At 42.8% G+C, this 27,162-nt stretch overlaps 1 protein-coding gene across 1 annotated transcript in view; it reads left to right on the top strand.

The window, feature by feature from the left end:
• Positions 1-27,162, top strand: part of SRCAP (Snf2 related CREBBP activator protein) — a gene marked incomplete at its 3' end in the record, with an annotated part of 711,452 nt that overhangs the window by 106,765 nt on the left and 577,525 nt on the right. The window contains 2 exon segments of the mRNA XM_053695102.1: positions 18,495-18,680; positions 18,910-19,050. Coding sequence (XP_053551077.1) covers positions 18,495-18,680; positions 18,910-19,050 — 327 coding nt within the window.

Raw genomic sequence — 27,162 nt, forward strand, 5'->3', positions numbered from 1 at the left:
ACTTGGTGAAAATTTATGGGCATTATTTTCCACTTGGCTGTCGTTTATTTTGAATAAAATCAGTTTACTGGCTTACCCACTGCTGTATTATGAGTGGGAGGGGCCTATTTTGGCGCTTTTACTACGCATTAAAAATTCAGTCACAGTCTTCCTTTTTCTCCCTGCATGATCCAGGACGTCTCTACAGAGCTCAGGGGTCTCCAAAACTAGTTTGAGGGAGGTAATCACTCACAGCAGACCTGTGAGACTGTGCTTTGACTGTGATAAAAACGTACTTATTTGATTTGTCAATCGTTTTTTGGTATTAAGGGGTTAATAATCCATTTGCTGATGGGGGCTATCCTTTGCTAAATTAATGCATTTCATATGAAAAATTGATTGCTATAACTAAACCGGTTCATTGTTATATCAAAGTGACAGTTTTTTTGTGTGCTTCTTAAAGGCACAGTAACGTTTTTATATTGCTTGTAAATTCATTTGAAAAGTATTTTCCAAGCTTGCTAGTCTAATTGCTAGTTTGTTTAAACATGTCTGACACAGAGGAATCTCTTTGTGCAATATGTTCAAAGGCCAAGGTGGAGCCCAATAGAAATTTATGTACTAATTGCATTGATGCTACTTTAAATAAAAGCCAATCTGTACAAGTTAAGCAAAATTCACCAGAGAACGAGGGGGAAGTTATGCCGACTAACTTGCCTCACGTGTCAGTACCTGCATCTCCCGCTCAGGAGGTGCGTGATATTGTAACGCCAAGTACATCAGGGCGGCCATTACAAATCACTTTACAAGACATGGCTAATGTTATGACTGAAGTTTTATCTAAATTGCCAGAACTTAGGGGTAAACGAGACCACTCTGGGGTGAGAACAGAGTGCGCTGATAATGCTAGGGCCATGTCTGATACTGCGTCACAAATTGCAGAACATGAAGACGGAGAGCTTCATTCTGTGGGTGACGGATCTGATCCAAATAAACCGGATTCAGACATTTCAAATTTTAAATTTAAGCTGGAAAACCTCCGTGTATTACTAGGGGAGGTGTTAGCGGCTCTGAATGATTGTAACACGGTTGCAATCCCAGAGAAAATATGTAGGTTGGATAAATATTTTGCGGTACCGACGTGTACTGACGTTTTTCCTATACCTAAGAGACTTACTGAAATTGTTACTAAGGAGTGGGATAGACCCGGTGTGCCTTTCTCACCCCCTCCTATATTCAGAAAAATGTTTCCAATAGACGCCACCACACGGGACTTATGGCAAACGGTCCCTAAGGTGGAGGGAGCAGTTTCTACTTTAGCTAAGCGTACCACTATCCCCGTGGAGGATAGCTGTGCCTTTTCAGATCCAATGGATAAAAAGTTAGAGGGTTACCTTAAGAAAATGTTTGTTCAACAAGGTTTTATATTGCAACCCCTTGCATGCATTGCGCCTGTCACGGCTGCGGCGGCATTTTGGTTTGAGTCTCTGGAAGAGACCCTTGACACAGCTCCATTGGATGAGATTACACACAAGCTTAAAGCCCTTAAGCTAGCTAATTCATTTATTTCTGATGCCGTAGTACACTTAACTAAACTTACGGCTAAGAATTCCGGATTCGCCATTCAGGCGCGCAGAGCGCTGTGGCTAAAATCCTGGTCAGCTGATGTGACTTCTAAATCTAAATTGCTTAACATACCTTTCAAGGGGCAGTCATTATTCGGGCCCGGTTTGAAAGAAATTATCGCTGACATTACGGGAGGTAAGGGCCATGCCCTGCCTCAAGACAGAGCCAAACCAAGGGCTAGACAGTCTAATTTTCGTGCCTTTCGTAACTTCAAGGCAGGAGCAGCATCAACTTCCTCTGCTCCAAAACAGGAAGGAACTGTTGCTCGCTACAGACAAGGCTGGAAACCTAACCAGACCTGGAACAAGGGCAAGCAGGCCAGAAAACCTGCTGCTGCCCCTAAGACAGCATGAAGTGAGGGCCCCCGATCCGGAAACGGATCTAGTGGGGGGCAGACTTTCTCTCTTCGCCCAGGCTTGGGCAAGAGATGTCCAGGATCCCTGGGCGTTGGAGATCATATCTCAGGGATATCTTCTGGACTTCAAAGCTTCTCCTCCACAAGGGAGATTTCATCTTTCAAGGTTGTCAACAAACCAGATAAAGAAAGAGGCGTTTCTACGCTGTGTACAAGATCTTTTACTAATGGGAGTGATCCATCCGGTTCTGCGGTCGGAACACGGACAAGGGTTTTGCTCAAATCTGTTTGTGGTTCCCAAGAAAGAAGGAACCTTCAGACCAATATTGGATTTAAAGATCCTAAACAAATTCCTAAGAGTTCCATCGTTCAAAATGGAAACTATTCGGACAATCTTACCCATGATCCAAAGGGGTCAGTACATGACCACAGTGGATTAAAGGATGCCTACCTTCACATACCTATTCACAAGGATCATTACCGGTATCTAAGGTTTGCCTTCCTAGACAGGCATTACCAGTTTGTAGCTCTTCCCTTCGGGTTAGCTACGGCTCCAAGAATCTTTACAAAGGTTCTGGGTTCTCTTCTGGCGGTACTAAGACCGCGCGGAATATCGGTAGCTCCGTACCTAGACGACATTCTGATACAAGCGTCAAGTTTCCAAACTGCCAAGTCTCATACAGAGTTAGTACTGGCATTTCTAAGGTCACATGGGTGGAAAGTGAACGAAGAAAAGAGTTCTCTATTGCCACTCACAAGAGTTCCCTTCTTAGGGACTTTCATAGATTCTGTAGAAATGAAGATTTACCTGACAGAGGACAGGTTAACAAAACTTCTAAATGCTTGCCGGATCCTTCATTCCATTCCACACCCGTCAGTGGCTCAATGCATGGAGGTAATCGGCTTAATGGTAGCGGCAATGGACATAGTACCTTTTGCACGCCTGCATCTCAGGCCGCTGCAATTGTTTATGCTAAGTCAGTGGAATGGGGATTACTCAGATTTGTCCCCTATGCTGAATCTGGATCAAGAGACCAGAGATTCTCTTCTGTGGTGGCTTTCTCGGCCACATCTGTCCAGAGGGATGCCCTTCAGCAGGCCAGACTGGACAATTGTAACAACAGACGCCAGCCTACTAAGTTGGGGCGCTGTCTGGAATTCCCTGAAGGCTCAGGGATCATGGACTCAGGAGGAGAGTCTCCTTCCAATAAACATTCTGGAATTGAGAGCAGTTCTCAATGCCCTTCTGACTTGGCCTCAGTTAGCAACTCTGAGGTTCATCAGGTTTCAGTCGGACAACATCACGACTGTGGCTTACATCAACCATCAGGGAGGGACAAGGATTTCCCTAGCGATGATGGAAGTTTCAAAGATAATTCGCTGGGCAGTCTCTCACTCTTGCCACCTGTCAGCGATCCACATCCCAGGCGTGGAGAACTGGGAGGCGGATTTCCTAAGTCGCCAGACTTTTCATCCGGGGGAGTGGGAACTTCATCCGGAGGTCTTTGCCCAAATACTTCGACGTTGGGGCAAACCAGATATGGATCTCATGGCGTCTCGCCAGAACGCCAAGCTTCATTGTTACGGGTCCAGATCCAGGGACCCGGGAGCGGTCCTGATAGATGCTCTGACAGCACCTTGGACCTTCAAGATGGCTTATGTGTTTCCACCCTTCCCGATGCTTCCTTGATTGATTGCCAGGATCAAACAGGAGAAAGCATTGGTGATTCTAATAGCGCCTGCGTGGCCACGCAGGACCTGGTATGCAGATCTAGTGGACATGTCATCCTGTCCACCTTGGTCGCTGCCTCTGAGACAGGACCTTCTAATTCAGGGTCCTTTCAAACATCAAAATCTAATTTCTCTGAAGCTGACTGCATGGAGATTGAACGCTTGATTTTATCAAAGCGTGGATTTTCGGAGTCAGTAATTGATACCTTAATACAGGCTAGGAAACCTGTTACCAGGAAAATTTACCATAAGATATGGCGTAAATATTTACACTGGTGCGAATCCAAGAGTTACTCATGGAGTAAGGTTAGGATTCCTAGGATATTGTCTTTTCTACAAGAAGGTTTAGAAAAGGGTTTATCTGCAAGTTCTTTAAAGGGACAGATCTCAGCTCTGTCCATCCTTTTACACAAACGTCTGTCAGAAGTTCCAGACGTTCAGGCTTTTTGTCAGGCTTTGGCCAGGATTAAGCCTGTGTTTAAGACTGTTGCTCCACCGTGGAGCTTAAACTTATTTCTTAACGTTTTACAGGGTGTTCCGTTTGAACCCCTTCATTCCATTGATATCAAGCTGTTATCTTGGAAAGTTCTGTTTTTAATGGCTATTTCCTCGGCTCGTAGAGTCTCTGAGTTATCGGCCTTACATTGTGATTCTCCTTATCTGATTTTTCATTCAGACAAGGTAGTTCTGCGTACTAAACCTGGGTTCTTACCTATGGTAGTCACTAACAAGAATATCAATCAAGAGATTGTTGTTCCATCATTGTGCCCTAACCCTTCTTCAAAGAAGGAACGACTTCTGCACAATCTAGACGTAGTCCGTGCCCTGAAATTTTATTTACAGGCAACTAAAGATTTTCGCCAAACTTCTTCCCTGTTTGTCGTTTATTCTGGACAGAGGAGAGGTCAAAAAGCATCTGCTACCTCTCTCTCTTTTTGGCTTCGTAGCATAATACGTTTAGCCTATGAGACTGCTGGACAGCAGCCTCCTGAAAGAATTACAGCTCATTCTACGAGAGCTGTGGCTTCCACGTGGGCCTTTAAGAATGAGGCCTCTGAACAGATTTGCAAGGCTGCAACTTGGTCTTCTCTTCATACTTTTTCCAAATTTTCCAAATTTGACACTTTTGCTTCTTCTGAGGCTGTTTTTGGGAGAAAGGTTCTTCAGGCAGTGGTTCCTTCCGTGTAAAGATCCTGCCTGTCCCTCCCGTCATCCGTGTACTTTAGCTTTGGTATTGGTATCCCATAAGTAATGGATGACCCGTGGACTGACTACACTTAACAGGAGAAAACATAATTTATGCTTACCTGATAAATTCCTTTCTCCTGTAGTGTAGTCAGTCCACGGCCCGCCCTGTTTTTTATGGCAGGTCTAAATTTTAAATTATACTCCAGTCACCACTGCACCCTATAGTTTCTCCTTTCTCGTTTGGTTTTCGGTCGAATGACTGGGTGTGACGTAGAGGGGAGGAGCTATATAGCAGCTCTGCTTGGGTGATCCTCTTGCACTTCCTGTTAGGGAGGAGTTAATATCCCATAAGTAATGGATGACCCGTGGACTGACTACACTACAGGAGAAAGGAATTTATCAGGTAAGCATAAATTATGTTTTTTTTGACGGAGGTCAGAAAGTTAAAACTTCTGAATACATGTCGAGCCATTCAGTCCAATCCTCGTCAGTTGGTACCTCAGTGCATGGAAGTAATCGGTTTAATGGTAGCGGCAATGGACATAATTCCGTTTGCTCGCTTTCATCTCATGCCTCTGCTACTAATCATTCTCAGGCAGTGGAATGGAGATTATACGGATTTGTCTCCTCGAATAGACCTAGACCAGGAGACAAGGGACTCTCTTCTTTGGTGGTTGTCACTGGATCATCTATCCCATGGGTGATAGTGAAAACGGATTCCAGCCTGTTAGGATGGGGAGCAGTCTGGAATTCCTTGAGGGCTCAGGGGGTATGGATCTCTCCTTCCCATCAATATTCTAGAATTGAGAGCGATATTCAATGCTTTTCGGGCCTGGCCTCAGTTGGCCACGAACCAATTCATCAGGTTCGTCGGACAACATAACGACAGTGGCTTACATCAATCATCAGGGAGGAACGAGGAGTTCCTTAGCGATGACCGAAGTAGCCAAGATAATTCGGTGGGCGGAGGCTCACTCTTGCCATCTGTCGGCAATCTACATCCCAGGAGTGGAAAACTGGGAGGCAGACTTTCTGAGCAGGCAGACCTTTCATCCGGGGGAGTGGGAACTCCATCCGGAAATATTTTCAAACCTGATTATCAGATTGGGTCGACCGGAATTGGACCTGATGGCGTCTCGTCAGAATGCAAAGCTTGCTACACAAGCGTCTGGCAGATGTTCCAGATGTACAATCCTTTTGTCAGGCTCTGACTAGAATCAGGCCTGTATTTATACCTATTGCTCCTCCGTGGAGTTTGAATTTAGTTCTTAATGTTCTTCAAAGGGTTCCGTTTGAACCTATGCATTCCATAGATATTAAGTTATTATCTTGGAAAGTTCTGTTTTTGGTTGCTATTTCTTCTGCTCGCAGAGTGTCAGAGCTTTCAGCATTGCAATATAATTCTCCCTATCTTTTTTTTTTCATGGGGATAAGGTGGTGTTACGTACTTAACCTGGGTTTCTTCCTAAGGTTGTTTCAGACAAGAACATTAATCAGGAAATTGTTGTTCCATCCTTGTGTCCAAATCCTTCTTCACAGAAGGAACGTCTGCTACATAATTTAGATGTGGTCCGTGCTTTAAAGTTCTACTTGCAAGCTACTAAGGACTTTCGTCCATCTTCTTTGTGTTTTTTTTCTGGGAAACATAGGGGTCAGAAAGCTACGGCTACCTCTCTTTCTTTGTGGCTGAAAAGTATCATCCATTTTGCTTATGAGACTCCTGGACAGCAGCCTCCTGAAAGAATTACGGCTCATTCCACTAGGGCCGTTGCTTCCTCATGGGCATTCAAAAATGATGCTTCTGTTGAACCGATTTGCAAAGCTGCAACTTGGTCTTCTCTTCACACTTTTTCAAAATTTTACAAATTTAATACTTTTGCCTTAGCTGAGGCTGTTTTTGGGGGAGAGGTTCTTCAAGCAGTGATATCTTCCGTTTAGGTTACCTGTCTTGTCCCTCCCGTTTCATCCGTGTACTATAGCTTTGGTATTGTATCCCACAAGTAAGGATAAATTCCGTGGACTCATCGTATCTTTAAAAAGAGAAGGAAATTTATGCTTACCTGATTTGTTTTTTTTTTTAGAAACGATGAGTCCACGGCCAGCCCTTCAACTTCAGACACCTCTGCACCTTAGCTTTTCCTTTCTCTTCCTAACTTTGGTCGAATGACTGGGGTGGGAGGGAAGGGAGGAGCTATATATACAGCTCTGCTGTGGTGCTCTTTGCCTCCTCCTGTTGACCAGGAGGCGTAATCCTACAAGTAAGGATGAAATCCGTGGACTCATCGTATCTAAAAAGAAACAAATTTATCAGGTAAGCATAAATTTTCTTTTTCTCCATATCCTAAATGTTTCCCATAGCCGACTCTGTCAAGGAGGCTTGGCAAACAGTTCCCAAGGTGGAAGGAGCTGTTTCCACCCTGGCTAAGAGAACTACTATACCCATAGAGGATAGTTGTGCCTTTACAGATCCTATGGACAAAAAATTTGAGGGTTTTTTTAAAAAGATATATGTACACCAGGGGTTACAATGGCAACTAGCTGTGTGCATTGCTACCGTCACCAGTGCGGCGGCATATTGGTTTGATGCGTTGTCTGATGCTATTAGGACAGATACTACCTTGGACGAGATTCAGGATAGGATAAAAGCCCTTAATTTGGCTAATTCCTTTATTACGGATGCTTCCCTACAGGATATCAAACTAGGAGCAAAGATTTCTGGTTTCTCTGTTCTAGCCCGCAGAGCCATATGGTTAAAATCTTGGTCTGTGGATGCCTCCTCTAAGTCTAAACTTTTAGCTATTCCTTACAAAGGGAAGACCTTGTTTGGACCGGGCTTGACGGAAATAATCTCAGATAATTTACGGGAGGTGAGGGTCATCTCTCCCACCTTGGAGACTCCCTCAAGATAAGAGAAACAAGCAAAAGGGATGTCAGAGTAATTTTCGTTCCTTTCGTAATTTCAAGGGAAATTCTTCCGCTTCCGCCCCCAAGCAAGAACAGGCTAAACCTTCTTGGAGATCCAATCAGTCTTGGAGTAAGCGAAAACAATTCAAGAAGCATGCCATTGAATCTAAGTCAGCATGAAAGGCCTGCCCCCCGATCCGGGACCGGATCTTGTAGGGGGCAGGCTTGGGTTCGAGATGTTCAGGATCCCTGAGCAGTAGAAATAGTGTTCCAGGGATACAAACTAGAATTCAAAAGTTTTCCTTCCAGAGGCATGTTTCTGCTTTCAAGATTATCTGTAGACCAGACAAAAAGAGAGGCGTTCTTAAACTGTGTAAGAGAACTCACCGAGCTGGGAGTGATAGTTCCTGTTCCGATGCAGGAACGGGGTCTGGGATTTTATTCCAATCTATTTGTGGGTCTCAAAGAAGAGGGAACCTTCAGACCAATTTTAGATCTCAAGAGTCTAAACATATTCCTCAGAGTACCGTCCTTCAAGATGGAAACTATTCATTCCATTCTTCCTTTGGTCAAGGAGGGTTAATTTATGACAACAGTGGATTTAAAGGACGCGTACCTGCATGTTCCCATTCATAGGGATTATCACAAGTGCCTAAGGTTTGCCTTTCTAGACAAACACTTCCAATTTGTGGCTCTTCCCTTTGTTCTTGCCACAGCTCTCAGAATTTTCTCAAAGGTTCTGGGGTCTCTATTGGCGGTGCTTACATTACGGGGCATTGCAGTGGCTCCTTATCTGGACGACATTCTGGTCCAGGCGCCATCCTTTCAACAAGCAAGGTCCCACACGGAAATGTTGTTAGCCTTCCTGCGATCTCACGGGTGGAAGGTAAATCTGGGAAAGAGCTCCTTAGTTCCAAATACAAGGGTAACTTTCTTAGGAACCATAATAGATTCCCTATCGATGAAGATTTTTCTGACAGAAGTCAGGAAATCAAAGATTTTCTTGCCTAGCGCTTCAGTCCACCCCTCGGCTATCAGTGGCTCTGCATGGCGGCAATGGACATCATCCCGTTCGCTCGTTTTCATCTCAGACCTTTGCAGCTAAACATGCTCAGTCAATGGAACAGACATTTTGCGGATTTGTCTCCTCGAATCCTACTGGAGCAGGAGACAAGGAATTCTCTTCAATGGTGGTTGTCTCAGGATCATCTCTCTCAGGGAACCTGCTTTCGCAGACCCTCTTTGGTAATTGTGACAAGGCGCCAGCCTTCTGGGGCTCTCTTAAGGCTCAGTGAGTTTGGACTCTGTTCACTCTGTTGGAGTCTGTTCTATCTATAAACATTCTGGAGCTGAGAGCGATCTTCAATGCTCTTCTGGCCTGGCCCCAGTTAGCCTCTGCCCAGTTTCAGGTTCCAGTCGGACATTATAACTTCGGTGGCTTACATCAATCATTGGGGAGGAACGAGGAGTTCCTTAGCAATGACAGAAGTAGCCAAGATAATTTGGTGGGCGAAGACCCACTCTCGTTGTCTGTCGGCGATCCACATCCCAGGGGTGGACAACTGGGAGGCTGTCTTTTTGAGCAGACAATCTTTTCCCTGGGGGGAGTGGCAACTCCATCCGGAAGTGTGTTCCAGCCTGATTCTCAAATGGGGTCAGCCGGAATTGGATCTCATGGCATCTCGACAGAATGCCAAGCTTCCGACGTACTGATCGAGGTCAAGGGACCCTCAGGCTGTATTGATAGACGCCCTGGCGGTGCCTTGGAATTTCAGTCTTGCATACCTATTTCCTCCATTTCTCTTCTTCCTCGAGTCATTGCTCGAATCAAGCAGGAGAGGGCGTCGGTGATTCTCATTGCACCGTCTTGGCCGTGCCGGATTTGGTATGCAGACCTGGTGGGAATGTCATCAGGGGCCCTTCCTACATCGAAATCTAGTTTCTCTGAAGCTGACTGCGTGGAGATAGAAAGCTTAATTTTATCCAAGCGGGGGTTTTCTGAGTCGGTCATTGAGACCATGATTCAGGCTCGTAAACCTGTGACTAGAAAGATTTACCACAAGATATGGCGTAAATATCTATATTGGTGTGAATCCAAGGGTTTCTCTTGGAAAAGAGTTAGGATTCCTAGAATTCTGTCGTTTCTCCAATAAGGTTTGAACACCTCCGCCTGTTACTTCGGGAGGTTTTAGCGACTCTTGATGATTGTGACCCTATTGTGATACCACCAGAGAAATTGTGTAAATGGACAAATATCTAGAGGTACCTACTTAAACTGATGTTTTTCCGGTTCCTAAAAGAATTTCGGAAATTATAAAAAAGGAATGGGGATAGACCAGGTATATCGTTCTCTCCTCCTAATTTTAAGAAGATGTATCCCATATCAGACACCATTCGGGACTCTTGGCAGTCAGTCCCTAAGGTGGTGGGAGCTAAATCTACCCTGGCTAAGCGTACAACTATACCTATTGAGGACAGTTGTGCTTTCAAAGACCCTATGGATAAGAAGTTGGAGGGTCTTCTAAAGAAATTTATTCATCAGGGTTTTCTTTTAAAACCTACAGCTTGCATTGTTCCAGTTACTACTGCAGCAGCTTTTTGGTTTGATGCTCTAGAAGAGTCTCTGAAGGTTGAGACCCCATTAGAGGACATTTTGGATAGAATTAAGGCTCTCAAGCTAGCTAATTCTTTTATTACTGATGCCACTTTTCAAATTGCTAAATTAGCGGCGAAAAATGCAGGATTTGACATTTTAGCGTGTAGAGCATTATGGCTCAAATTGTGGTCTGCTGATGTGTCATCAAAATCTTAGCTTTTAGCTATTCCTTTCAAGGGTAAGACCCTATTCGGGCCTGAATTGAAGGAAATCATTTCTGACATTACTGGAGGTAAAGGCCACACCCTACCTCAGGATAAGTCTGTTAAGATGAGGGATAAACAAAATTATTTTCTTTTGCAAGATGTACCGAGTCCACGGTTTCATCCTTGTGGGATATTATCCTTCCCAACAGGAAGTGGCAAAGAGAGCACCCACAACAGAGCTGTCTATATAGCTCCCCCCTTAACTCCACCCCCCAGTCATTCTCTTTGCCGGCTCTAAGCAGGAAGGGTAAAGTGAAAGAGGTGATAAAATTGGTGCATGTTTAGACCGTGTATACTTTTTTTCTCTTAAAGGGACAGTCTAGGCCAAAATAAACTTTCATGATTCAGATAGAGCATGTAATTTTAAACAATTTTCCAATTTACTTTTATCACCAATTTTGCTTTGTTCTCTTGGTATTTTTAGTTGAAAGCTTAACCTAGGAGGTTCATATGCTAATTTCTTAGACCTTGAAGCCCACCTCTTTCAGATTGCATTTTAACAGTTTTTCACCACTAGAGGGTGTTTAGTTCACGTATTTCATATAGATAACACTGTGCTTGTGCACAAGAAGTCATCTGGGAGCAGACACTGATTGGCTAGACTGCAAGTCTGTCAAAAGAACTGAAAAAGGGGCAGTTTGCAGAGGCTTAGATACAAGATAATCACAGAGGTTAAAAGTATATTATTATAGCTGTGTTGGTTATGCAAAACTGGGAAATGGGTAATAAGGGATTATCTATCTTTTAAAACAATAAAAATTCTGGTGTAGACTGTCCCTTTAAAGGCACAGTACCGTTTTTTAGGATTGTTATTTTTTTCACTAAATAAAGTGTTTTCATGCTTGTTTATAGTCATTACTAGCCTGTTCAACATGTCTGACATTGTGGAAAGTCAATGTTCAATATATTTAGAAGCCATTGTGGAACCTCCACTTAGAATGTGTCCCTCATGCATCAATAAATTGTAAAGAACATATTTTAGCTAATAAAAGTGTCGCAGGATGATTCTCAGTCAGAAGGAAATCCGGTTATGCCATCTAATTCTCCCCAAGTGTCACAACCATTAACGCCCGCACAAGCAACACCAAGTACTTCTAGTGCGTCTAATTCTTTCACCCTGCAAGATTTGGCCGCAGTTATGAATACTACCCTCACAGAGGTTTTATCTAAGCTGCCTGGGTTGCAGGGGAAGCGCAGTAGGTCTGGTGTGAGAACAAATGCTGAGCCCTCTGACGCTTTATTAGCCATATCCAATGTACCCTCACAATGTTCTGAGTTGGGGGTGAGGGATTTGCTGTCTGAGGGAGAGATTTCTGATTCAGGAAAGATGTTCCCTCAGACAGTCTCGGATATGATGGCTAATAAATTTGAACTAGAGCACCTCCGCTTATTTCTCAGGGAGGTTTTAGCGACTCTGGATGATTGTGACCCTATTGTAGTTCCAGAGAAATTGTGTAAAATGGACAGATTTCTAGAGGTTCCTACCTACACTGATGTTTTTACGGTCCCTAGAGGATTTTGGACATTGTTACTAAGGAGTGGGATAGACCAGGTAGTCCGTTCGCTCCCCCTCCTACTTTTAAGAAAATGTTTCCCATATCAGACACCATGCGGGACTCGTGGCAGACGGTCCCTAAGGTGGAGGGAGCTATTTCTACCCTGGCTAAGCGTACAACTATACCTATTGAGGACAGTTGTGCTTTCAAAGATCCTATGGATAAAAAATTAGAGGGTCTCCTGAAGAAAATATTTGTTCATCAGGGTTTTCTTATCCAACCTATAGCGTGCATTGTTTCTGTAACTACTGCTGCTGTTTTTTTGGTTCGATGCTCTGGAGGAGGCTCTTCAGGTTGAGACCCCATTAGATGATATTCTGGATAGAATTAGGGCTCTCAAGCTAGCTAATTCTTTCATTACAGATGCCTCTTTTCAACTGGCTAAATTAGCGGAAAAGAATTCAGGTTTTGCCATTTTAGCGCGCGTAGAGCGTTATGGCTTAAGTCCTGGTCTGCTGATGTGTCATCAAAATCTAAGCTTTTAGCCATCCCTTTCAAGGGTAAGACCCTATTTGGGCCTGAACTGAAAGAGATCATTTCAGATATCACTGGAGGGAAGGGTCATGCCCTCCCTCAGGAAAAGTCAAATAATTTTCGTTCCTTTTGGAACTTCAAAGGTGGTCCCTCTTCCCCTGCTGCAAGGCAAGAGGGGAACTTTGCTCAATCCAAGCCAGTCTGGAAACCTAACCAGGCTTGGAACAAAGGTAAACAGACCAAGAAGCCTGCTGCTGCCACCAAGACAGCATGAAGGGGTAGCCCCCGATCCGGGAGCGGATCTAATAGGGGGCAGACTTTGTTTCTTTGCTCAGGCTTGGGCAAGAGACGTTCAGGACTCCTGGGCTGTAGAAATCGTAACCCAGGAGTATCTTCTAGATTTCAAAGATTCTCCCCCAAGGGGGAGATTCCATCTTTCACAATTGTCTTAAACCAGACAAAAAGAGAGGCGTTATTACGCTGTGTAGACTATTTACCATGGGAGTGATCTGCCCAGTTCCAAAAACGGAACAGGGGCAGGGGTTCTACTCCAATCTGTTTGTGGTTCCCAAAAAAGAGGGAACCTTCAGACCAATCCTAGATACCTTGATTCAGACTCGAAAGCCTGTCACCAGGAAAATCTATCATAAGATATGGCGTAAATATCTTTATTGGTGCGAATCCAAAGGCTACTCATGGAGTAAGATCAGGATTCCTAGGATTTTGTCCTTTCTCCAAGAAGGATTGGCGAAGGGGCTATCAGCTAGTTCCTTAAAGGGACAGATATCTGCTTTATTAATTCTACTGCACAAGCGTCTGGCAGGTGTTCCAGATGTTCAGTCGTTCTGTCAGGCTTTAGTTAGAATCAAGCCTGTGTTTAAAGTGAAGGTAAAGTTTATTTAATTTGAATATATCTATGTATTCCTTGAATATTGAATATGCTAATCGCTAACTTTATTTTATAAAAAAAATATTTTTTCATTTTTTTTTAACTATACTTTTCCCTACCGTTCTGTTGTTTAACTCCTCCCAACCTCTACATCCGGTTTGTAATGTGCTGTTACGTATAGTGTGTTCCCACCCGGCTCTATACATAACAGCAGAAGCGCGTTCACGAAGAGAAATCTAACTGCGCATGCGCGATTCTAAGCGCACCCATCTCCCTTCAAGCAACATAAACCGGCCGTAAGTACGCATGCGCGAAACTAGAACGCCCAGTGTAGTCTTTGATATATTAATAGACTCTAGGGCATGCGCAGTATATCGAGTAGGCGGGTGACGTAGAGTCACGGCCGCCTATCGGCCAGAAATTCAACTGGTTGCTCAAAAAACGTGACCATAAATTAAAAAAAAAATAGAAAACGGGATGATTGTTTAAATCGGAAGAAAAGGAATTGAAATAGAAAATTAAGGATTTTGAAGTAATAATGTAAAAAGTCATGAATGAAAGTCCCATTCATTTTCAAGAAATAATTGGATTCTGTATCAGTGTCAAGGTAACTTTACCTTCACTTTAAACCTGTTCCGCCATGGAGCTTGAATTTAGTTCATAAAGTTCTTCAAGGGGTTCCGTTTGAACCTATGCATTCCAAAGATATTAAGCTTATATCTTGGAAAGTTCTTTTTCTAGTTGCTATCTCTTCGGCTCGAAGAGTTTCTGAAATATCTGCATTGCAATGTGACTCGCCTTATCTTGTTTTCCATGCTGATAAGGTGGTTTTGCGTACCAAACCTGGGTTCCTCCCTAAGGTTGGTACTAACAGGAATATCAATCAGGAAATTGTTGTTCCTTCTGTGTCCTAATCCTTCTTCTAAGAAGGAACGTCTGTTGCACAACTTGGACGTGGTTTGTGCTTTGAAGTTTTATTTGCAGACAACCAAATATTTTCGTCAAACATCTTCTTTGTTTGTAGTCTATTCTGGTAAGCGTAGAGGTCAAAAGGCTACGGCTACCTCTCTTTCCTTTTGGCTGAAAAGCATCATCCGTTTGGCTTATGAGACTGCTGGACAGCAGCCTCCTGAAAGAATTACAGCTCACTCCACTAGAGCGGTGGCTTCCACATGGGCTTTTAAAAATGATGCTTCTGTTGAACAAATTTGTAAGGCTGCGACTTGGTCTTCGCTTCATACCTTTTACAAATTTGATACTTTTGCTTCTTCGGAGGCTATTTTTGGGAGAGAGGTTTTACAAGCAGTGGTGTCTTCCGTTTAGGTTCCTGTCTTGTCCCTCCCTTCATCCGTGTCCTAAAGCTTTGATATTGGTATCCCACAAGTAAGGAATAAACCGTAGACTCTGTACATCTTGCAAAAGAAAACAGAATTTATGCTTACCTGATAAATTACTTTCTTTTGCGATGTACCGAGTCCACGGCCCGCCCTGTCTATTCAAGACAGTATTTTTTATTGAAAACTTCAGTCACCTCTGCACCTTATAGTTTCTCCTTTTTCTTCCTTAGCCTTCGGTTGAATGACTGGGGGGTGGAGTTAAGGGGGGAGCTATATAGACCGCTCTGCTGTGGGTGCTCTCTTTGCCACTTCCTGTTGGGAAGGATAATATCCCACAAGTAAGGATGAAACTGTGGACTCAGTACATCACAAAAGAGAGAAATTTATCAGGTAAGCATAAATTCTGTTTTTCGTTCCTTTTGAAATTTTAAGGGCGTACCCTCTGCTTCCTCTTCCTCCACAAAGCCGGAAGGGAAGGTGAATTTGGAAATGAGTTCCTTAGTTCCAGATACAAGGGTAACTTTCTTGGGAACCATAATAGATTATCTATCAAAGAAGATTTTTCTGACAGAAGTCAGGAAATCAAAGATTTTCGATTCTTGCCTAGCGCTTCAGTCTGCTCCTCGGCCATCAGTGGCTCAGTGCATGGAGGTAATCGGGCTGATGGTAGCGGCAATGGACATCAACCCGTTCGCTCGTTTCCATCTCAGACCTCTACAGCTAGACATGCTCAGTCAATGGAACGGAGATTACGCGGATTTGTCTCCTCGAATACTACTGAAACAGGAGACAAGGGATTCTCTTTAATGGTGGTTGTCTCAGGATCATCTCTCCCAGGGAACCTGCTTTCGCAGATCCTCTTGGGTATTTGTGACCACAGACGCCAGCCTTCTGGGATGGGTAGCAGTCTGGGGCTCCCTAAAGACTCAGGGAGTTTGGACTCTGTTCACTCTGTTGGAGTCTGTTCTACCTATCAACATTCTGGAACTAAGAGCGATCTTCAATGCTCTTCTGGCCTGGCTCCATGTAGCCTCGGCCCAGTTTATCAGGTTCCTGTTGGCCAACATAACTTCAGTGGCTTACATCAATCCTCAGGGAGGAACGCAGAGTTCCTTAGCAATGAAAGAGGTAGCCAAAATACTTCGGTGGGCAGAAACCCACTCTTGCTGTCTGTCATCGATCCACATCCCAGGGGTGGACAACTGGGAGGTGGACTTCCTGAGCATGCAGACCTTTCACCCGGGGGAGTGTGAACTCCATCCGGAAGTGTTTTCCAGCCTGATTCTCAGATAGGGTCAGCCGGAATTGGATCTCATAGCATCTCGTCAGAATGCCAAGCTGCCGAGGTACGGATTAAGGTCCAGGGACCCTCAGGCTGTACTGATAGATGCCCTGGCGGTACCTTGGACCTTCAGCCTAAGTACCTTGGACCTTCAGCCTAGCATACCTATTTCCTCCGTTTGCTCTTCTTCCTCGGGTCATTGCTCGAATCAAGCAGGAGAGGGCGTTGGTGATCCTCATTGTACCGGCTTGGCCTCGCAGGATTTGGTATGCAGATCTGGTGGACATGTCATCTCGTCCACCTTGGAGACTTCCTTTTGATAAAGGACGTAATTCAAGGACCCTTCCTTCACCCAAATCTAGTTTCTCTGAAGCTGACTGCTTTGAGACGCTTAATTTTATCCAAGTGGGGCTTTTCAGAATCTGTCATAGAGACCATGATTCAGACTCCTAAACCTGTAACTAGGAAAATTTACTACAAGATATAGCGTAAATATCTCTCTTGGTGTGAATCCAAGGGCTACTCTTGGCGCAGAGTTAGGATTCCTTGAATTTTCTTTTCTCCAAGAGGGGTTGGAGAAAGGATTATCGGCAAGTTCCCTAAAGGGTCAAATATCTGCCTTGTCTATTTGTTACATAAGGGTCTGGCGGACGTACCAGACGTGCAATCTTTTTGCCAGGCCTTGGTCAGGATTAGACCTGTGTTAAAACCAGTTACTTCTCCCTTGAGTCTTAATTTAGTTCTTAAGGTTCTTCAAGGGGCTCCGTTTGAGCCTATGCATTCCTTAGATATTAAGTTATCTTGGAAAGTTTTGTTTCTTGTTTCTATTTTTTCTGCTCGTAGTGTCAGAACTCTCGGCATGGCAGTATGAGTCTCCTTACCTTATTTTTCATTCGGATAAGGTAGTTTTACGTACAAAATTAGGATTTCTTCCTAATTTAGTTTCTGACAGGAACATTAATGAGGAGATTGTTGTTCCTTCCTTGTGTCCTAATCCTCCTCAGAAGGAACGGCTTCTGCACAATTTAGACGTGGTACGTGCCTTAAAATTTTACTTATAGGCGACTAAGGATTTTCGTCAGTCTTCTGCTTTGTGGTTTTCTTGGGAAAACGTAAGGGACAGATATCTATGGCTACTTCTCTTTCCTTTTGGCTGAAGAGTATTAGTCGTTTTGCCTATGAAACTGCTGGACAGCGTCCTCCAGAGAGTGTTACGGCTCATTCCACAAGGGCTGTTGCTTCCTCATGGGCATTCAAAAATTGCAAGGCTGCAACTTGGTCCTCTCTTCACACTTTTTCAAAATTCTTCAATTTTGACACTTTCACCTCATTTGAGGCCATTTTTAGGAGAAGTGTTCTTCAAGCAGTGGTGCCTTCTGTTTAGGTTCCCTGTCTTGTCCCTCCCTTATCTGTGTACAATAGCTTGGGTATTGATTCTCAATAGTAATTAGATGATCCGTGGACTTGTGTCATTAAAAAGAAAAGAAAATGTATGCTTACCTGATAAATGTATTTCTTTTTTGACACGATGAGTCCACTTCCCGCCCTGTTCTATAGACAGGTTGTTGGTTTGTTATATACTTCAGACACCTGCACCTTGTTGCTTCCTTTCTCTCCTTTACTTCGGTCGAATGACTGGGGTGGGAAAGAAGGGAGGTGATATTTAACCGCTCTGCTGTGGTGCTCTTTGCCGCCTTCTGCAGGGCAGGAGTGATATTCCCAATAGTAATTAGATGATCCATGGACTCACTGTGTCAAAGAAATACATTTATCAGGTAAGCATAATTTTTTTTCATGCAGATAAGGCGGTCGTACGTCCTAGATTGAGGTTTCTCCCTAAGGTTGTCTCTGTTCGAAACATTATTCAGAAATTTTTTGTTTTTGTCCTAATCCTTCTTATAAGGAACGTCTTTTGCATAACTTGGATGTGGTGCATGGTCTAAAATCTTACCTTTTAAGCTACCAAAGATTTTCGGCAATCTTCTGCCCTGTTTTGTTGTTTTCTCTGGAAAGTTTAAGGGTCAGAAGGCCTGGTTAGGAAGTATGATTTGTTTGCTTCTGAGACTGCTGGACAGCAGCCTCCTGAGAGAATTACGGCTCATTCCACTTAAAGCTCTGGTGTGAGGTGTCTTTGCATCCTCCTGGTGGCCAAGCGCTGAATTCCCAAGAGTAAGGTTGTGGACTCTCACAAACAAGAAAATAAATTTGTTTTTGCGATTTATTTTGACAGATACTAAAGTCCCTGTAGTCAATGTCACATGAGCACTACTGAACGTCAAGTAATCCCCCCCCCCCCCCGTCTCATCTACAGGAAGCTGAAATTGAAAACCGAATTGCAGAACTTCGGAAAGAAGGTTTCTGGCATCCTCGTCGTCTGTCTAAAGTACCAGAACCAACACGGCCCAAGGTGCATTGGGACTATCTGTGTGAGGAAATGCAGTGGCTCTCTGCAGACTTTGCTCAGGAGCGCCGCTGGAAGAGAGGGGTGGCCAGGAAGGTGAGACCTGCAGAATATCTGTTGTGATTTGTGTGCATCTATGTATTCTGCACTATTAAACAGACCTGTGCTGCTCATTTTTGGCTCTGGTTTGGTAGCTGGTGCTAGAGTATTCTTCTGGATAACGATGCAGCTGCCTGCTCAGTGCCGTTGCATCACACTCGGATGGACATTTGGTGCACAGTGTCTGTTATAATTTGTTTTTATTGTTGATTCCATCTCTTTGTAGTTGGTACGTATGGTTGTGCGCCATCATGAGGAGCAGAAGCAGAAAGAGGAGAGAGCACGTCGCGAGGAGCAGGCCAAGCTCAAGCGCATCGCTATTTCCATTGCTAAAGAAGTACGACAGTTTTGGAGTAATGTAGAGAAGGTGAGAACACATCTATTGAACCGTGATATAGGTGCGGGGGAGTGGGCATTGCCTCTAGTGCTCACCTGTGCTTTTAGTTGGGCAGCACTGATTTTGAGGGGGCACAGGCTAATAACCATTTAACATTTGTTATTCCCTGATGAGAGGAAACTTTTTTGTATGTTACGGTACAAATAATGCAAAAGAATGTATAAAACTACTTACTGGGAAATGTATTTCCTCACAGTTGTGGCAGCACATCTAGGTCTGCTACAAGTGGTAGACAGACCAGGAAGATGTGATGCCAGTAGAGCTGTGTGGGGCAAATCCATAAGTCATTGTTGTCATCTTAAAGATCGATTCACGGCTGATTCTTGTGACTTTCATGTAACTCAGGAACCAGTGACCGATCTGCATCAGCTAGCCTAGTGCTCTCGCTATTTCTTTCTACTGACAGGGATTACAACACCTGGTCACCAGTAGGAGGCAGACACCCCAGCCAAAGCATTAGGTATTCTTCCCACTTACCCTATTCCCCCAGTAATTCTTTGCCTAGTCTACTGAAAGGAGGTAGCTTAGTAAAAGTTGGGGGGAGTTAGCTTTGGGTGTCGCAGGGAATCTTCCCTAGCCTCCTTCCAGTGTATACTCCACACGCGATGGCAAGGGGACTATAAAGGCAGACTCCTCTGCTATAGTGGTTCACAAGATACTTGACATATCAGTATCAGTTTAGTATTTCCTCATGAGGAGTGGTGCTAGCATTTTGATTCAAATTATTATGAACAATTGGGATTGAGGTTCCCTAGAAAGAAATGCTTTTTAGCACTCTTTGCCCAGATTGATCGTAGAGGCAAAAAGGATATTAAAAAATTAAACTTTATTTGAACACTTAAAGATGGGAAAAAGCATACAATTTAAAAATTCTCTATCCAGAGTAAAAGGGATGTAAGAGTAACAGTGAGACCTAGTGGTTGCTTGTCAGGCCTTTATTGCATTAATGTAATAGTTTATCAAACAAGGATCTCCACATGTGAAGTGGCAAATAGAGAGTAGGCCATAGAATGAATTTCAATTTAATAATCTTCTAAGGTCTTAGGAATTGTATTGTGCACTTTCCAGTTTCTTTCATGTAATTAGCAAGAGTCCATGAGCTAGTGACGTATGGGATATACATTCCTACCAGGAGGGGCAAAGTTTCCCAAACCTCAAAATGCCTATAAATACACCTCTCACCACACCCACAATTCAGTTTTACAAACCTTGCCTCCCGTGGAGGTGGTGAAGTAAGTTTGTGCTAGATTCTACGTTGATATGCGCTTTGCAGCAGGCTGGAGCCCGGTTTTCCTCTCAGTGTGCAGTGAATGTCAGAGGGATGTGAAGAGAGTATTGCCTATTTGAATTCAATGGTCTCCTTCTACGTGATCTATTTCATAGGTTCTCTGTTATCGGTCGTAGAGATTCATCTCTTACCTCCCTTTTCAGATCGACGACATACTCTTATATACCATTACCTCTACTGATTCTCGTTTCAGTACTGGTTTGGCTATCTACTATATGTAGATGAGTGTCCTGGGGTAAGTAAGTCTTATTTTTTGTGACACTCTAAGCTATGGTTGGGCACTTTATATATAAAGTTCTAAATATATGTCTTTAAACTTATATTTGCTTTGATTCAGGATGATCAATATTCCTTATTTCAGACAAGTCAGTTTCATTATTTGGGTTAATGCATATGAATAATCAATTTTTTCTTACCTTAAAATTGTTTTCAAATTGACTTTTTTTCCCTGTGGGCTGTTAGGCTCGCGGGGGCTGAAAATGCTTCAATTTATTGCGTCATTCTTGGCGCAGACTTTTTTGGCGCAAAAAAGTTTTTTGTCATTTCCGGCGTCATACTTGACGCCGGAATTTGTTCGTGATTGCGTCATTTTTTTTACGTTTTGCGACAAAAATGTTGGCGTTACCGGATGTGGCGTCATTCTTGGTGCCAAAAAATTTAAGGCGCCAATAATGTGGGCGTCTTTTTTGGCGCTAAAAAATGTGGGCGTCATTCTTGTCTCCACTTTTTTTTCACATTATTTCAGTCTTTTTTTCATTGCTTCTGGTTGCTAGAGGCTTATTCATTGGCATTCTTTCCCATTCCTGAAACTGTCATTGAAGGAATTTGATAATTTTGCTTTATATGTTGTTTTTTTCTATTACATATTGCAAGATGTCTCAGATTGACCCTGGATCAGAATCTACTTCTGGAAAGACGCTGCCTGATGCTGGTTCTACCAAAGTTAAGTGCATTTGTTGTAAACTTGTGGTACCTGTTCCGGCTGTTGTTTGTGCTGAATGTCATGATAAGCTTGCTAATGCAGATAGTATTTCCATTAGTAATATACCATTACCTGTTGCTGTTCCCTCAACATCTAATACTCAGGATGTTCCTGTTAATATAAGAGAATTTGTTTCTAAATCTATTAGGAAGGCTATGTCTGTTATTCCTCCTTCCAGTAAACGTAAAAGGTCTTTTAAAACTTCTCATTTTTCAGATGAAATTTTAAATGACCGTCATCATTCTGATTTGTCTGTTTCTGATGAGGATTTTTCTGGTTCAGAGGATTCTGTCTCAGATATTGACACTGATAAATCTTCATATTTATTTAAGATGAAATTTATTCGCTCTTTACTTAAAGAAGTTTTAATCGCTTTAGAGATGGAGGAATATAGTCCTCTCGATACTAAATCTACTAAGCGTTTAAATTCGTTTTTTAAACCTCCAATGGTTATTCCAGAAGTTTTTCCTGTCCCTGATGCTATTTCTGAAGTGATTTCTAGGGAATGGAATAATATGGGTACTTCATTTACTCCTTCTCAAAGGTTTAAGAAATTGTATCCTGTGCCACCCTGACAGATTAGAGTTTTGGGACAAAATCCCTAAAGTTGATGGGGCTATCTCTACTCTTGCTAAACAAACTACTATTCCTACGGCAGATAGTACTTCCTTTAAGGATCCTTTAGATAGGAAGATTGAATCCTTTCTAAGGAAAGCTTATTTATGTTCAGGTAATCTTCTTAGGCCTGCTATTTCTTTGGCTGATGTTGCTGCCGCTTCCACTTTTTGGTTGGAGGCTTTAGCACAACAAGTATCAGACCATAATGCTCATAGCATTGTTAAACTCCTTCAACATGCTAATAACTTTATTTGTGATGCCATCTTTGATATCATTAGAGTTGATGTCAGGTATATGTCTTTAGCTATTTTAGCTAGAAGAGCTTTATGGCTTAAAACTTGGAATGCAGATATGTCTTCTAAGTCAACTTTGCTTTCTCTTTCTTTCCAAGGTAATAAATTATTTGGTTCCCAGTTGGATTCTATTATTTCAACTGTTACTGGGGGGAAAGGAACTTTTTTGCCTCAGGACAAAAAATCTAAAGTTAAATACAGGGCTGCTAATCGTTTTCGTTCCTTTCGTCAGAATAAGGAACAGAAGCCTGACCCTTCCCCTAAAGGAACGGTTTCTGTCTGGAAACCTTCTCCAATCTGGAATAAAACCAAGCCTTTTAGAAAGTCAAAACCAGCTCCCAAGTCCACACGAAGGTGCGGCCCTCATTCCAGCACAGCTGGTAGGGGGCAGGTTACGATTTTTCAAAGACATTTGGATCAATTCGATTCACAGTCTTTTGGATTCAGAACATTGTTTCACAAGGGTACAGAATAGGTTTCAAGGTAAGGCCGCTTGCGAAGAGATTTTTCTCTTGTTAAGTGTATCCAGTCCACGGATCATCCATTACTTATGGGATATTCTCCTTCCCAACAGGAAGTTGCAAGAGGATCACCCACAGCAGAGCTGCTATATAGCTCCTCCCCTAACTGCCATATCCAGTCATTCTCTTGCAACCCTCAACAAAGATGGCGGTCGTAAGAGGAGAGTGGTGTTTTATACTTAGTTTATTTCTTCAATCAAAAGTTTGTTATTTTTAAATGGTACCGGAGTGTGCCGTTTATCTCAGGCAGTATTTAGAAGAAGAATCTGCCTGCATTTGCTATGATCTTAGCAGAAGTAACTAAGATCCATGGCTGTTCTCACATATTCTGAGGAGTGAGGTAACTTCAGAGAGGGAATGGCGTGCAGGTTTTCCTGCAATAAGGTATGTGCAGTTAATATTTTCTAGGGATGGAATTTGCTAGAAAATGCTGCTTTTCCCGGATTAATGTAAGTAAAGCCTTAAATGCAGTGATAGCGACTGGTATCAGGCTTATTAATAGAGATACATACTCTTATAAAAATGTAATATAAAACGTTTGCTGGCATGTTAATCGTTTTTATATATGTTTGGTGACAAAACTTATTGGGGCCTAGTTTTTTTCCACATGGCTGGTTTGATTTCTGCCTAGAGACAGTTTCCTGAAGCTTTCCACTGTTGCAATATGAGTGGGAAGGGCCTATTTTAGTGCTTTTCTGTGCAGATAAAAATACTGACAGACATTCAGCTTCCCTCTGCATGATACAGGACATCTCTGAAGGGCTCAAAAGGCTTCAAAGTCGTGTTTGAGGAGGGTAACAATCACAGTAGACTGTGGCAGTTGTTGTGACTGTGTTTAAAAAACGTTTTTTTGTCATTTATTATTCTGTTTTTGTTATTAAGGGGTTAATCATCCATTTGCAAGTGGGTGCAATGCTCTGCTGACTTGTTACATACACTGTAAAAATTTTGTTTGTGTAACTGCCTTTTTTCACTGTTATTTCAAATTTTGTAACGTTTTTTATATTGCTTGTTAACTTGCTTTAAAGTGTTTTCCAAGCTTGCTAGTCTCATTGCTAGTCTGTACAAACATGTCTGAGACAGAGGATACTTGTTCATTATGTTTAAAAGCCATGGTGGAGCCCCATAGGAGAATGTGTACTAAATGTATTGATTTCACCGTAAACAGTAAAGATCAGTCTTTATAAAGGAATTGTCACCAGAGGGGTCTGTCGAGGGGGAAGTTATGCCGACTAACTCTCCCCACGTGTCGGACCCTTCGCCTCCCGCTCAAGGGACGCACGCTAATATGGCGCCAAGTACATCAGGGACGCCCATAGCGATTACTTTGCAGGACATGGCTGCAATCATGAATAATACCCTGTCAGAGGTATTATCCAGATTCCCTGAATTGAGAGGCAAGCGCGATAGCTCTGGGGTTAGACGAGATACAGAGCGCGTAGATGCTGTAAGAGCCATGTCTGATACTGCGTCACAATATGCAGAACCTGAGGACGGAGAGCTTCAGTCTGTGGGTGACGTCTCTGATTCGGGGAGACCTGATTCAGAGATTTCTAATTTTAAATTTAAGCTTGAGAACCTCCGTGTATTGCTTGGGGAGGTATTAGCTGCTCTGAATGACTGTGACACAATTGCAGTGCCAGAGAAATTGTGTAGGCTGGATAAATACTATGCAGTGCCGGTGAGTACTGATGTTTTTCCAATACCTAAAAGGCTTACAGAAATTATTAGTAAGGAGTGGGATAGGCCCGGGGTGCCCTTTTCTCTTGTAAGGTGTATCCAGTCCACGGATCATCCATTACTTGTGGGACATTCTCATTCCCAACAGGAAGTTGCAAGAGGCTGTAATATAGCTCCTCCCCTAACTGTCATACCCAGTCATTCTCTTGCAACTCTCAACAAGCTAGGATGTTGTAGGAGAGAGCGGTTAAATATAGATAGTTTATTTTCTTCAATCAAAAGTTTGTTATTTTTAAATAGTACCGGAGTTGTGCTATTTTATCTCAGGCAGTAAATAGAAGAAGAATCTGCCTGATGTTTATATGATCTTAGCAGGTTGTAACTAAGATCCATTGCTATTCTCACATATGTCTGAGGGGATTACACAGATGAGGTAACTTCAGCGAGAGAATGGCGTGCAGTTTATTCTGCTATCAGGTATGTGCAGTTATAATTTTTTCTAGAGATGGAAAACACTAGAAAATGCTGCTGATACCGGATTAATGTAAGTTAAGCCTGAATACAGTGATTTAATAACGACTGGTATCATGCTTACTCCCAGGGGTAATACCCTTATGATATTGCAATATAAACGTTTGCTGGCATGTTTAATCGTTTTTATATATGCATTGGTGATAAAACTTTATTGGGGCCTAGTTCTTTCCACATGGCTGGCTTAAATTTTGACTAGAAACAGTTTACTGAGGCTTTCCACTGTTATAGTATAAAAGTTACAGTTGGTGCAGTTAAAATTACAAACTGTGACATCCAGCTTCCCTCAGGAGTCCCCTGTATGCTATAGGACATCTCTAAAGGGCTCAAAGGCTTTCCAAAGTAGTTTATTGGGGAAGGTAGGACCACAGCTTGCTGTGGCAGTTGGTTGTGACTGTTAAAAAAAAGAAAAAAAAAAGTATATTTCGTTTTTTTGATCCGTTTTTTGAACTAAGGGGTTAATCATCCATTTGCAAGTGGATGCAATGCTCTGCTAGCCTATTACATACACTGTAAAAATTTCGTTTGATTTACTGCATTTTTTCACTGTTTTTCAAATTCTGACAAAATTTGTTTCTCTTAAAGGCACAGTACCGTTTTTTATATTTGCTTATTAACTTGATTTAAAGTGTTTTCCAAGCTTGCTAGTCTGTATAAACATGTCTGACATAGAAGAAACTCCTTGTTCATTATGTTTAAAAGCCATGGTGGAAACCCCCTCTTAGAATGTGTACCAAATGTACTGATTTCATTTTATGCAATAAAGATCATATTCTGTTTTTTTAAAAAATTATCACCAGATTAATCTGACGAGGGGAAGTTATGCCAACTAACTCTCCCCACGTGTCAGACCCTTTGACTCCCGCCCAAGGGACTCACGCTCAAATGGCGCCAAGTACATCTAAGGCGCCCATAGCGTTTACTTTACAAGACATGGCGGCAGTCATGGATAATACACTGTCAGCGGTATTAGCCAGACTACCTGAACTTAGAGGTTAGTGAGATAGCTCTGGGGTGAGACAAAATGCAGAGCATACTGACGCTTTAAGAACCATTTCTGATACTGCCTCACAATATGCAGAAGCTGAGGAAGGAGAGCTTCAGTCAGTGGGTGATGTTAATGACTCAGGAAAGATACCTGATTCTAATATTTCTACATTTAAATTTAAGCTTGAACACCTCAGAGTGTTACTTAGGGAGGTTTTAGCTGCTCTGAATGACTGTGATACCATTGCAGTGCCAGAGAAATTTTGTAGACTGGATAAATGCTTTGCAGTGCCGGTGTGTACTGATGTTTTTCCAATACCTAAAAGGTTTACAGAAATTATTAAGGAATGGGATAGACCAGGTGTGCCGTTCTCTCCCCCTCCTATTTTTAGAGAAATGTTTTCCAATAGACGCCACCACACGGGACTTATGGCAGACAGTCCCTAAGGTGGAGGGAGCAGTTTCTACTCTAGCAAAGCGTACTACTATCCCTGTCGAGGACAGTTGTGCTTTTTTAGAGCCAATGGATAAAAAAATTAGAAGGTTACCTTAAGAAAATATTTATTCAACAAGGTTTTATCCTACAGCCCCTTGCATGCATTGCCCCTGTCATTGCTGCTGCGGCGTACTGGTTTGAGTCTCTGGAAGAGGCTTTACAGGTAGAGACTCCATTGGATGACATACTTGGCAAACTTAGAGCACTTAAGCTAGCCAATTATTTTATTTCTGATGTCATTGTTCATTTGAATAAACTAACGGCTAAGAATTCTGGTTTTGCTATACAGGCGCGCAGAGCGCTATGGCTTAAATCATGGTCAGCTGACGTGACTTTAAAATCTAAGCTACTTAACATTCCCTTCAAGGGGCAGACCCTATTCGGGCCTGGTTTGAAGGAGATTATTGCTGATATCACGGGAGGAAAAGGTTGTGCCCTTCCTCAGGACAGGTCCAAATCTAGGGCCAAACAGTCTAATTTTCGTGCCTTTCGAAAATTCAAGGCAGGTGCGGCATCAACTTCCTCTAATAATAAACAAGAGGGTACTTTTGCTCAATCCAAGACGGTCTGGAGACCAAACCAGACCTGGAAAAAAGGTAAGCAGGTCAAAAAGCCTGCTGCTGCCTCTAAGACAGCATGAAGGAACGACTCCCTATCCGTTAACGGATCTAGTAGGGGGCAGACTT

This window comes from Bombina bombina, chromosome 11 (assembly GCF_027579735.1).
Source record: "Bombina bombina isolate aBomBom1 chromosome 11, aBomBom1.pri, whole genome shotgun sequence".
Classification (NCBI taxonomy): Eukaryota; Metazoa; Chordata; class Amphibia; order Anura; family Bombinatoridae; genus Bombina; species Bombina bombina.